At 38.1% G+C, this 13,658-nt stretch overlaps 1 protein-coding gene across 1 annotated transcript in view; it reads right to left on the bottom strand.

Annotated features, from left to right (window-relative positions):
• VPS35L (VPS35 endosomal protein sorting factor like) overlaps positions 1-13,658 on the bottom strand; it is a 49,248-nt gene that overhangs the window by 31,655 nt on the left and 3,935 nt on the right. The window contains 11 exon segments of the mRNA XM_027683959.1: positions 1,429-1,475; positions 2,163-2,285; positions 2,643-2,720; positions 3,231-3,324; positions 4,325-4,372; positions 4,784-4,880; positions 7,046-7,105; positions 8,074-8,158; positions 11,539-11,667; positions 12,439-12,515; positions 13,555-13,579. Coding sequence (XP_027539760.1) covers positions 1,429-1,475; positions 2,163-2,285; positions 2,643-2,720; positions 3,231-3,324; positions 4,325-4,372; positions 4,784-4,880; positions 7,046-7,105; positions 8,074-8,158; positions 11,539-11,667; positions 12,439-12,515; positions 13,555-13,579 — 863 coding nt within the window.

Here is a 13,658-nt window from a genome sequence, read left to right on the forward strand (position 1 = left end):
ACTCAGTTTACTCAGCCATGAGTTAGGGCAGAAGCTTCCTCATAAAACACCGTGCCCTTCACAAGTCTGAAGCAGACAGTTTGAACACAGGGCAGTTTACCTGGAGGGAAATTCTACGGAGCGCTTAAAATAGCCCAGCACCCTCTGTGTTTCTGCCTGAGCATTAGTGCTCCCATCACAACTGGACTGGAATTTGCATTTTATCATTAGACAAGTACTTCCAGTTCACTTTGCAATACAGAGAACAGGCTGTCACTTTTCACTTAGATGGTTGCAATGTAGCTCATGGAACATACTGAGATTATTTAAAGATTTATACACTGATGCTTCTTGCTTTGTAATATTTTGACAATCATGAGAAGAAAAAAACCACAGAACTCCACTTTAAAATAAAGCTACTGTGATCATCTAAACTGGATTATTCAACTTCCCAATAAAAAAGACATGTCCCAAAAACATTACTTTAAAAAAACCCTTCATTATACTCAACATTTTGTCCTTCTTTCAAAGAGCAAACAGGAACAAAGAGGAGGCACCTAGCCCATCTTTACAGTGAGAAATTACAAAAGTTGATTATACAAAATAATTAGTACAACAGAGTATGTGAATCACTTTTATCTGTATTATACACTCTGATACAATACCACCTTCACATCACGTTTTTAAAATCACACTTCTCCCCCACACTCCTTAGCTCAGTCACAGAATGCTGGCATTCCTCATCTAAATTCCTCAGTGGCTGCGGAATTGGGCTGTGTAAAGCACATCAGAAAAAAAATAGGTAGATGAAAACTTTCACAGAACTCAGCCCACCTACCCACTAAAATGCAGAGAGTAGCCCATCAGGAGGACAAACTGCATTCACAAAACTCAGCAAGTACATCTAAAACTTTCAGACCAGCCCATCTTCCTGAACTACTCACTGAAGGTGACTGGCCTGCACATAAACTTCTAGGACACATTTGGGATACTAATTTTAATGTTGAAAAAAGCAGTTGCCTAAATATTACCATCTTCCAAAGGCTGCCAGCTGCTTTACAGCTTCCCTTGCTAAATGCACTTTGGGGCTGACTGTAGCCAGTGGAGGAGAGGAGGAAGAAAAGGGAAGGAAACACAGAAAAATGAAGCACAACCTCGAATCAGAGACATGGCTGATGGAGAACACATTACATATCCTAAATTTTGGGTTAGGAGCCAGAATGCAGCAACCAAATTAAACTAATTATCTTTTACTCTACAAGTAATCTACCATATTTTAGAATTCATTTCTGGAAAACAGATGTTCATAATCATGATTTAGTAAGCTACTGGGAGAATGAAAGCTATACTATGCAACCAAACTGTTTCCAAAAGAGAGAGAGAACTTTATTACAGGGACTCACGGGTACTCTTTACAGACTCCTGTCTTCTACATTGTGCAACACTTACTTGTTCCCCAATTTTTTGCATCTCTCCATCATCTCAGTAAGCAGAACCTGGAAAAATTACATATTAAAATTAGTGATTAGAGATTTTGCAAATAAATTCAGCTTTAATTACTGTAGTGAAATCTACTAAAAGCTGTTTTAATTATCTTTCCAATACATTCCAGTAATCCTGTCTTATCCTGCATTTACAACACAAGAAAACCCCCTGGAATAGGTACGGTGGCATTTTAATCAAAACCACCATTTTATGAAAGTCAAATTTGTGATCCTTCAGCCATGCCATTACTCCAAGTAATCCCTATTTGCCAGCCAGGTCAGTTATCTCTGGCAGGAGAGGCGAAGATAATCAGCTCTGCCAGAGTGCAAACCAGACTGACTGAGACTAAAACAGCCTGTTCACTGTGTTAAGCAATTCCAAAGCTACAGTTTACTCAAATCATTTTTATATCTGTACAACAGACAAAACTAATGAATTCAGGACATAAAGATTAAACTAGCTAAAGGACAGCAAGAAACAAACAGGAATACTGCCTATGAATTTGAAGTGGTCAAACTTGAGCTATGTGGAAGCAAACATTATTCCTGTTCAGAAGACCAGAGTCAGGCAGTCGGATGTAGGCTCTTTATACCCACTTTCACACTCATGTAAGTGCTGACTGTGGGGCTTTTAATAGGTAAAATTAACTCTTCACCACAACACTTTCTTTAGCATTAAGCATTACCCTGCTTACTTACTTCTGGAGCATGGTATGCAATACACTGCAAAATCCAGTCTATAGCAGGAGAGTAGAGGGTCAAATACAAAGGCATCTCCACACGCTGTCCCACCAACTGGTTCTGAACTGTGTCCCCATGTATCTGTTGAAATAAAGGATGAAAATATGTTGCTGTGAAAAGGTATTTAATGGGAGATATGATAAACTGGACAAAGTTTTTATATGACTGGAAATGACAACAGACAGTATCACAAATATACACAGATATTCTGAAGCATTCCTTGCAAGCTCAGAACAAATATTATTCAAGTCTGGAAAAATGCAGAATAAAGCAGTTTCAACTTATCAGAATGTATGTAAAATGTCTCATACTATATCTAGATACAGGCAGACCACTAAATCTAGATTTAAGAACTTCAAAGGCTTTTAAAAAGTATGTGGCAGTTTGTCTAAGGAGTGTATTTATCTGATTTTGCAAATAACCCCCCTATTTGCTTACTTGTTTAAATGTTAGAAGAAAGTCAAAAAAATTTTTGTTCAGGCTTTCTTTGAGTTGTGGTGCCACTTCCATCCCAACCTGCATTAAAAGAGAGAGAAATATTTTATCGGCATCTATCACCTTTGACTCTCCTTCAACTGTAAGACAAAAACGCATTTTCTGAAGGAATACATCAAAGTCACACATATCAAATTAACAAAGAGCATTGAATCACATGCTTTTGACTATTTCCTGGCTTACTATTATAGATATGTTCACTAACAACTACCCTGAGGTAGTTACAGCTGTGTTTAAACATGATTATCCTAACATTAGCTCCAAGTATCTGTAAGTAGTGATGAAACCAGTGTCTACCCCAGCACATTGCAACAGCCTATTGTATGCAGAGAGCCTACAGCACCACGTAAAATTATTCTTATTATAAATACTAAAAGAAAGATTCCCTATTCTGCAATTTATTTTTTGTTTGTTTGTTAGAAGGGACGGCTGCTGACTACTTCAAATAAAGGCAGCAGTTACAAGAAGCAGTGGCAGTTCTAGCTGCAGTAAATCTTTGATACAGACCAGAAGAGTTAAATGACAGCCTACCCTGCAAAGGTATGCTCTTGCATAGACTGCAACCAGTGGATCTCCAATTCCTCTAATCATTGATGTTAACCGTGGGAGACATTCTGAAATCCCCCTGTTAAGATTTTTCAGAAAAGAAAAGGAGCTTTAACAGTTGATAACAGAATTATATCACCTACCAATAACTTCAGTAGCTGCCTCGTAGACTAACAATTGAGCATGAGTTATAGAAACACTTATCAAAGAAAACACTTCATTTCTTAAGTAAAATTTTATGTGTACAGTAACATATATCCTATACTCAAATTGCAGTATTTGCTACTACAAGTAAAACAAATACAACTAAAAAACTCCTCCTCTAGTTTGGAGGAGCAGCAGAGCTATGGAAAGGCTGCAACTCAATGTGAGAAATCAGCCACTTAAAGCAGAACTGGCAGAACTCCTTGCATGTCTCATTTTCCCACAGGTCCTTTTTGACAGAGCTGTACTTGTGCCTGGAGATGGGGCCCATCAATTCCAGTAAAAGAACTGCTTTCTAGGGATAATAAAGTTGTCACTATAGTAGCAATTTGGCTTACAACACTCATTTCAAAATATAACTGAAGAAGGACAATTACATGGGAAGGAACATTCTCTGCTCAGCAGCTGACACCGTTTGGCAACACATTCAACTTATACCAGGGTGTTCAATAGATAATGGTTCATTGCTCCTAAATGATTTCTCCAACTCTGTCTCTACCAACATGGCATATCAATATTTTCCTTTCAGTTTTCTAGCCTGTCTTTTTGACACACTCCTCACCTCAGCAATCTTCCTTTCCTTCCACCATCTGCAGGTACTGTTTTTCAATTTGCTTTGGGATTTGTGACATCCTGATATCACCATTATACATATATTCCAAAACTGCAAGCATGATTGTGTTTCAAATCATATCACAGTTCAATTTGAAGTTTTCCATGGTATTCTCTTTAAAAATTCCAAAACCTCTCAGTACTGCTTCTTCTCAGATATACTGAGACCTTACCCACCATTAATCACAGAATTCTTATGCTTAACTCCTTGAATTAGTTCCTAAGCCTGTTCACTTCCTTCCCACACTTAACATTATTCTTACGTTTTGGACAGGAACTTATTGCACTTCAGTATTGCTGCTTCCACATAACTAAGTTGAAGCCAAGTTAAGGAACAAAACTAAGATGCACACCATTGAAAAACATGAAACAAACATACACCAACTACATATTGAACAAACTGTTTCAATGCCTTCTGCAATTAATGTCCCTACATTTTGCTGATTTTTACAATTTATCTACAAGCTTCTGCTCAAAATTTTTCATACATCATCTCTATTTTATTGCTGCCACACTGCTCAGAGCCAATAATTAAGCATTTGGTTTACTACAAAACATGACTCAAAAGCACATTCAAAACAGACAGCCTGAAACAAAGAAAACAAAGCCAGTATAAACATCAGATACCGTGGGTTTTATCGAAACAAACATGTTCATTTTTGAGAAAGTGTACGAAAAACCCACACTCACACACTCTGAGAGTCTCATTTGACAAAGGATACAATCTGGGAATGAGTTCTCTGATTGAAGCAATCTTGAAAAACCAGTTTAAGCAAGTTTCTTTAGCTGTATCATTAACACTTTCTGGAGAAAAGTTATCTGGGGAAAAAAACAGCCACTCAGACATAGTTACATTCTTTCTGGAAACAATTTGCTTTTCGTTCTAGATTTAAAACTGTATTCTCTCTACCATCAACAAGAAATTAGGTGCAACCATAATAAACTAAGCAATACACTGGCTTCTCAGTTCTCTCGAGCAGCAGTCAGAGCTGAGTACACAGCAAGAAGGGGGAATGGAGCTTCCATCTTGCATTAAGTAACATTTCAGAAGCTGAAGTCAAGCACTCAATGCCAATCTCAGAACTGCTACTGAGAAATCCCACCTCTTTCTCTGCTTTCTCAAAAGTAGAAGTTGTTAAAAATGGAAACTACAGGGCATCTGTAACAAATACATGTATTTATACATCTGTAACAAATGCATACATATAGAAGAGATTTAAGCACTCAAATTCTTTGTTTTAAAAGGTTAATATAATTTTTTAACAATACATTTCCTACAAGAAGTAGGAAATGCTAAACACTGACACAACACTTGTTTCTGCACACAGCACATGGAACATTGCAGTACAGTTCTCTCCCCTTGAGCTCTGGGACTATTTGTGGCAGCTGCCGGCAGGGAAAAGCTGCCACCCTGGGGTGGAACAGATGGGTTGGGGGGCAGCACTCTGGCCAGGCAGGCATGCAGTGCCATGGCTAACTGCTTCCTCTTTCTCTAGATTGCTTGGAACAGAAGGCAAAATTGGCTTCTTGGGATCAACTCAGGTTTGAGGCAAGATGGTTGGGATGGATGGGTCCCTCTTCTCTCAGTTTTAAAGCTACATAAACAGCTTCTGCTGTGAATGTCTCCTTATCCACTCCCTGTGAAACAGGTTAAAATACCAGTGTTCTCCCACCCCTTCCCCCAGAAGGTGAGAAGCTCCTGCTCCACAAGAAAGTTTCCAACTTCTCAGATGAGAGAAGCCACACATTAGATGCTGACTGAGCAGAGGAAGATGTTCTTTCTCATCTAGGACCTCAGGAATTCTCATCCAAATTTGTTTCGCTTGGTTCCCAAGGGACAGCCTAGAGATTAGGCCTGAAATAGGCAGAGATTTGCACTGCTGTGCACAGCTAGCACAGCACAGATTTCCCCTATCCCTCCCATTTTTATAGCTGCTTGGGAAGTTCCCCCCAGCAATGCCTCCAGCAGCTGTTTAGCTGCAGCATGAGCTCAGTTCTCCAGAATGGAAGCAACTGCCCAGAATCCTGGTGCACTGTGGGAACTGTCTGCCTTCATTAATAAGAACAGTTTTTCAGGTCTGCAATAACCAAATTTTATCTTAAATATTTTCTGTAAGTTTATTCCAAATTTCAGTATTTGTTGTTTTCAAGCTTCTGGCTCAAATCCTGTGGATTTAACTGCAAATTAATGGTACTGTTGCTTTGCCAACTACAGAGTAAGAATGTTTCATATTTCAAGGATGTGCACTTAACGCACTCCAAATATGCAAGGAAATGCTGTATTTCCATGGAATGTTTCAAAGTCTTGCTAAAGAGGTTCTTCCACATACATTTGTACTGTCAGTATCAAATTAGATCTTTACACTGTGTTGGAACTTCAACTGAAAAAATAAAAAAGGCCCAAATTAGAAAGATTAGGCTAGAAGTAGCCTGTTACTTTTTCCAAAATTCTTCCCTATTTAAAGCAAAACTATCAAGTTTCCAATGTAGCAACAAAATCATCTACTTACCAAAAACTGAGGACCTCAGTTTTGCTGAATTTGTACCATTAACTTTAAGCTACTAAAATGTAGTACTTTCAGAAAAAAACATATGCTAAGAGGAAAAAAAAAGGTCTTCCTTCATCTAATTTGGGCATTCATGTTTAATACTTCCTCCCCCTAATAAATTCTGTATTAAAGAACTTATCCAACTGATTTCAAGTTTCAGAAAGACTCAGCTTATGTTTCGTAATATCAGAGCCACAAGTACATTTTATTACATCTGAGGGATATTTTTCACAGCTAAAATGTAAATTTGCATGAACGCTGTGAATAGTGGTGGCTCTAAGCAATGGATTGTACTCTGTAAAAAACTAAAAGTTACTAGATTCAAATCAGAACTTTTTCTACAGGAGATACAGTAGCAAGTCCTGTTTAACCTTCCTCAAGTTAGTTCTGACATGATTTTTTCCAGGAGTGCAGTGGAAAGAAACACAAAGTTACCTGGCAGAGAGCCACGGTTATCAGCACACATTGACAGAATTCGTTCATACACCAGCTTCCCTGGTTAAAAAAAAGAAAAATAATAAAAACCAGAAATAACTCATAACAAATTAACAAACTGTAAACCACAAAATGTTGGTCCAAAGGTTCCCCCTCTTACAGTGAAATTAGGTGGAAAAACTTCCCAGAACACTGACATTATGCTGCCCTCTAGTGAGGCTGAAATGTTCAGTGCAATTTTAGCGCTTCTCACATCATAAAAACAATTCTCTGGCTCCCTTAAGTGCAGAGGTAACACCCAGGTCAGATTTCCCCCAGGCCAGGAAAGGCCAGCTGGTGTCCTGACTTTGCTGACTTTGGATATTATGTTATCTTCAGCAACTTTCAGTAAGTAGGAAAGAGCAAAGAGGAAGCAAGACCCGAAAAAAAACAATTGGATGTATGTCACAGCATATCCTGCTAACATCAAAATACCCTTCAACTTTGAATGCCATTGTAAAGCTTTTCCATAACGTGGCAGAAAAACAAGAGAGTCACATGAAATGGATGACAATTTGACTTAAAGGGTTAAAAATATAATAAAAAATTCAGTAACTACCTTCTGATCACTCCATAGTCCCTATTCAGCTAAAGAAAATTTTCTGACTCCCGTTCTTCAAATATAAATATATGAAATATTGAGTCAGTGGCTGCCAAAACCCAAAATATTTTCATAATGAGAGTGTTTTAAATTTCAAAATGCAGAGATCATTATTCCCAAGGTTTTTTTCTAGATATTCACTAATACATAAAGCACAGAACTACAAAATTAAATATTTTAATTTTAAAGACTTTGGTCTTGAGAGTTTTTTAAGAATTACACATCATGTTTATACCACTGGTGTTGTATTGGAAATATTTGTGTTGGAAATATTCCATGTTAAAACTGAAAGCCCTTTTTGGATAACTTTGATGCTTTCTAACATTACAAAACATTCATTTAATCTTATTAACAATTGTGTAGTAAGTCTGGCACAGTAGATACTTACCAAAAGTATCAAGGATATCTGTAATTAAAACAAATTTACTTGGATAAAACTGGATTACTGTTGTGTCTGAAAGAAGCTTAGAACACTAGAAAGAGAAAAAAGACAAACAAAGAAACATTTTTAGAGGCCAATGCAAGTTTGTGTTTTTTACTCCAGAAAGGCTGGAACAGATTAATATCCACAGATGGAAAGAACCACCACAAACTATCAAGCCAAAAGCACAGGAACCTCTAACATAACACACCACAGTGCTCTTTGTATTTTTTCAGGTTACTCCTCATTTCCAGAGCTAGTCACAGATCTGGTTTTCCTTTATATAAAATAATCTACACTGCAGAATTTCAGCTGACCGTGCAGAGCTGTGCATTTGTTCAGATGAGACGAATTCTCTTGCAGAAGCAGCATTAAAAGGCATTTCTTCTCTAAACCAACTTTTTAAAGGGCATTTTTCAGTTTCTCAACATCCATATCAAACACAAAATTTATTATAGACTAGATTAAGAAACCATTTTAGAAGTGTAGTTAATGAGCTTTTCAACACATTTTTGTGGCTCACATAATTAGTTCAAACATTCTGGAAACAGAGCAGCTGATCCACAGCCAGCTCCAGGGAGGAATCTGTAATCAATCACCCACTGGCACCCAACCTGATCCCAGCATTTGGACTACAGCAGTGGCTGATCCAGTCTCATTTGAAAATGTATTACCCAACTTAGTTCTACTGTCACTGGATGTCAAGGTCAGGAAGGAAAATGTCCATTCATGATATGAATTCAAAATACACATGGAGAAATGAAGATATTTTTAAGATATTTAACTAAGCTATTCTTTGTTTTCCAAGACTAAACTGGAGTCAAAAACTCTGGCAGAAGTTTACTCACAAAAAAAGCAGCTTCTACCTGAAGAAAACAGGCAAATGACTGACTGGGGAGAGGAATCCACCTCCTCCCTGCTTGAGTCAAATGTGGCCTCAAGTCCTCTGTGTTCTCTAACACTGACAATATTCTCTGTGATCTCTGTCTCTTTTCTCTCTTTCATCAGGAGACAGTTCTTCAATCTCAGTGGAATAAATAAAGTTCATTACACTTCAAAAATACAGAAAGTAATCTGAATACCCTCCAAGACTGCTTTGTTTAAACAAGAAAATTGTACCATTTGAACATCCTTAAACAAGGGGCACACTTAATCTTTTTGCTTTATTCATCAGGGAAATTTAAGAGTGCACCAGAAAGACAGGTGAGAGCATTCATATCCTACAACCAAAGCAGAAGCCTCCCCGCTGCAAGGTCAGTCACCTTCAAAGAAAGGTAATTCAGTAGCTGTTTAGGACCTACACATACCATGAACACTTAATTTCCACTTTTCTTAGAGTTCACATATATAATCAACTTAGTTCAGCTTACTCTAAGTAGCTTAGCTTACCCCATCTTGACAAGTAAAGTATCTTGTAAAAAGGCACTTGAGGAATCATAGAATCGGAGAATCGTTTAGGTTGGAAAAGACCTTCAAGACCGTTGAGTCCAACCCTTAATTCAGCACTGCCAAGGCCACCACTAAACAATGTCCCCAAGTGCCACATTTACAGGTTTTTTAAATACCTCCAAGGATGGTGATGCCACCACTGCCCTGTTCCAATGCTTAAGAACCCTTTTGGTGAAGAAATTTTTCCTAATATCCAATCTAAGCCTCCCTTGATTTAACTTGAGGCCATTTCCTCTTGTCCTGTTGCTTGCTACTTGGGAGAAAAGACTGACCTCCCCTGACTACTGCTTCCTATCAGGTAGGTCATTCCTGAGCCTCCTTTTCTCCAGGCTCAGCACCCCCAGCTCCCTCAGCTGCCCCTCACCAGATCTGTGCTCCACACCCTTCCCCACCTCCATGTCTCCCTTGAAGTGAGGGGGCTAAAACTGAACACGAGATTCAAGGTGTGGCCTCACTAGTGACAAGTACAGGGGGACAATCACTGCCCTGGTCCTATGGCCACACTACTGCTCATCCAAGCCAGGATGCCACAGGCCTTTTTGGCCACCTGGGCACACCCTGGCTCATGTTCAGTTGCTGTCGACCAGCATCTCCAGGTCCTTTTCCACTCTTCCCCCATTCTGTAGCACTGCAGGGGCTGTTGTGACCCAACTGCAGGACCCAGCAGTTGGTGTTTTTGAACCTCGTAGCACTGCCCTCAGCCCATCAGTCCAGCCTGTCCAGATCCCTCTGTGGGGCCTTCCTACCCTCAACCAGGTCAACACTCCCACCCAACTTACTGTCATCTGCAAATGAGCTGAGGGTGCACTCAATCCCCTGGTCCAGATCATTGATAAAGATAATAAACTGCACTGGCCTAAAAGCAAGCAGTGAATCTCATCTTATAAACCATATTATCTTAAAATTGTTTGTGAACCATTTGTAAAAGAACTTCTGAAAGTATTAATGTATAGATTATCACTGCACATCACACAGTGTGTACATATATATATATACACACACATATACTAAAGCACTGTAAGTACAGTACATCCTTGTCCCTTTTCTTCTCATCCAAAGACAATATTCACACTTCATAATCCTATATATGGATTTTTTTAAAAATAACAATAATAGTGCTGATTTTGTAGTATTACAAAAGAACATTAGTCACCCTAGGTCACATATAACTGTTTGATCTCACTTCATTAACATTTCATTTCCTTTTCTGTCTTTACCACAATTTAAGATGAAATTACTGCAAACAGTTTTCACAAGAGTATTCAGAATGGCAAAAAAAAAATCCTGACTTAATATGTAACCTCACTGGATGACTGTTAGCATTACATTAGTTCTACAGCTTTTAAGGATGTCATTATCTCCTCTGTCCTCTGCTGCACTCTGCCTCTGGCCCTTTTTAAAGGCCAACCCAAACAAAAGAGCATTTAATTGTCCTATTTCCCCTTGCCCTCCTCAAAACCCATCACCCTAAATGACCCAGAGAGAGACTGTGGACAAGTTTTTAAAAAGCAAACAAATAAAGAAAAAACCCATACACACACCTTTAAAATTCTGGAGTTGTTTTCTGTAACTTGCTAAGGTCCTAAATCATGTTACTCAGTTGCCTTTGTAAGTCTGGATGGGTAAAATGCTGATGTTCAAAAAGCCATTCTGGTATTATTTGGGGTTGCCAGAATGAGATGATATCACTACATGTTATTTATTCCAGCTATCCTTAGGCAGGTAAAATTTCCACACCCATCATTAGGCGAATCTTTAATGAGAATTCCATCCCATGTAGCCTAATCAAAATCAATACATAACAACAAAGCTGAAAATCCAACTATTGTCAGAAATCATAAAACTCTGAAAGAAATGTGTCCTGGTGAGGAACAAAAAGAAAATAATAGAAAAATAATAGAAACTCTTCTTTTCCCAAGAAGGAAATTGGACAAACATCACCAAACTCATTGGTTCTGTATAGAACAAAAATGTAAAACTGACCTGGATGACTATTTTCAGAGCTTTTACTTTCTGATCAGAGGACCAAGCATCCTTTAAAGACTGGTTCAGTTCTTCAATTCGGTTCATGTAATCCTGCTGAGTCAAATTCAACAGCTCTTTCTGTGACCCCTGCCAAGGAAACACAAGCCTACTTAATGGGAGTGGGAGGGAAGGAAGGTAAGTGCTGTTATTATAGAGTCAAACCACAGGTGAAGAGATAAAATGCAAATCTAATTAGAGTTTCACAAAAGGTTACATATTTCCTTATAATAAAGGGTACTTTATTTTTCACTAAAAGAATCCAGTTTGTGACATGCAAGTATTAAAACTGCGCTGGCTCTTAACCTGAAATTAGTTAAGAGGCAGAGGTTTCAAAACAACATTATCCAAAACAATTCTAGAAGATTTAGGTGTAAGGAAAGTAAGTTATGAAACATCTCATCTTTGCACAGCAAAATACTGCAGCTTGAGAAATAACTTGACTACTCAGTATTTCTATTGAGCTCCTAATTGTACCTTTAATTAAAGCTCAGGCAGACAGTGGGCAGCTTCTGCAACAGGGGCAACCAAAATTATCAGATGTTAAGGCTACTAGGCTTCACAAAATTTTACAGCAGCTGCAGACTGTACTCAGTAATAAGGTAAATCAACATCAATAGATCAGGTAAATTTTCAAATCACAGTTTCCAGTGATATAAAAATATGATTCTGCCTGAATCCTACAAAAATAAGGATTGAAATTACTAGAGAATTCTCACAGAAAGTATATATTTATCTAAATACTGCATAAGCACATGCAGAAATCAGGACCTTTTTAAAATATTTCACAAAAGATTTTTATTTCACAAATTTCTTTCACTGTTATAATTGTGCTGTAATTTGATCAGAAAACTTTCTCACCTCTTCTAGATCATCCAGTTCTTCTAACCTTGTCCTCACTTTTTCAGAGACTGCTGAACCAGTAGTTGTAGCTTTTCCTGTAAAGAATTACATGTTTAAGTCTCTTTAACATTTAAACACTGAGATTTCTAAAGAGAAACAAACCTGAAGGAACTTGACAGACTCGGACAACTAGTCAGCTTCTATGACAGAAGATAAGTGGTTTGACTCACTTAGTGAGAATTCCTGAAGATACACATTTAAACATACCCACAGTGCATTCACTTTGAACAGGGAATGACAAGGAAAACTGAATATAAATGGATTTTCTTGCAAGTTTTAGTGGTAAGAAAAGAATCACCAGATAGAACCACAGGATAATTTAGGTTAAAAAAGCCCCATGTAGGTTTGTGTCCAACTCTCCTCCTCAAAGCAGGTCCAATTCTGAAGCTATAACAGGTTCCACAGGGAACCTGTCAATTTAACAATATCTGAGAATGAAGATGTCACACTCTCCCTGAGCATCCAGTTTCAGTGTTTGACCATTCTCATTGCAAGAAAGTATTTTATACTTTTGCAGCAGCTGAAATGCTGCATGTTTACTCATACATAAAAATCCTGATCTACTATGCAATCAGCTAGGACTATTTAGCCCAGATTTGCTTCGCTAGAAAACATGATAAAATATTTAACATTTGGTTCTTTTTTGAACACCCAGCACACAGCTGAAATCATTTCACTTTCATGTAAAGAGAATAACTGAACAAGTTCCCAAAGGACTTGTTTGCTTTCCTTCCAGCTAGCAGAAGAGTTGATAAACATGATACTCAAAACATGATACTCAAAACATGATTGCTCACTTTAAATGGCAGAAGGTTTTAAAACTACAGTGGAGGGCAGTCAAATAACCACAAATTCATTAGCCAAAACAGGAATAAAAGACAAGGTGGTTGGGTGGCTTGTTTTAAATAGTTGTTTTAAGTAAAAATCCAGTAGTCTTATCCACAAAAGAGCACAGACCCAACCAAATGTCAGAATGGTGGAGGCAGGAAAACCCATTTCAACCGTTCTTGACCACAAACATGTCACTGCACCCTACCTCAAGCAAACTCTGTCACGGTAAAAGAAAGTGCTTACCTTTTTCAGATCCCATATACAGATTCTGTGGGGAAATAGAAAAAGCAGACTATTTAGCAGTACTCACTAGCATTTAAAGAATGCACAGGGTAATTACACTGCTA

Source organism: Neopelma chrysocephalum, unplaced genomic scaffold (genome assembly GCF_003984885.1).
Source record: "Neopelma chrysocephalum unplaced genomic scaffold, ASM398488v2 Primary Assembly neopelma1_65, whole genome shotgun sequence".
Classification (NCBI taxonomy): domain Eukaryota; kingdom Metazoa; phylum Chordata; class Aves; order Passeriformes; family Pipridae; genus Neopelma; species Neopelma chrysocephalum.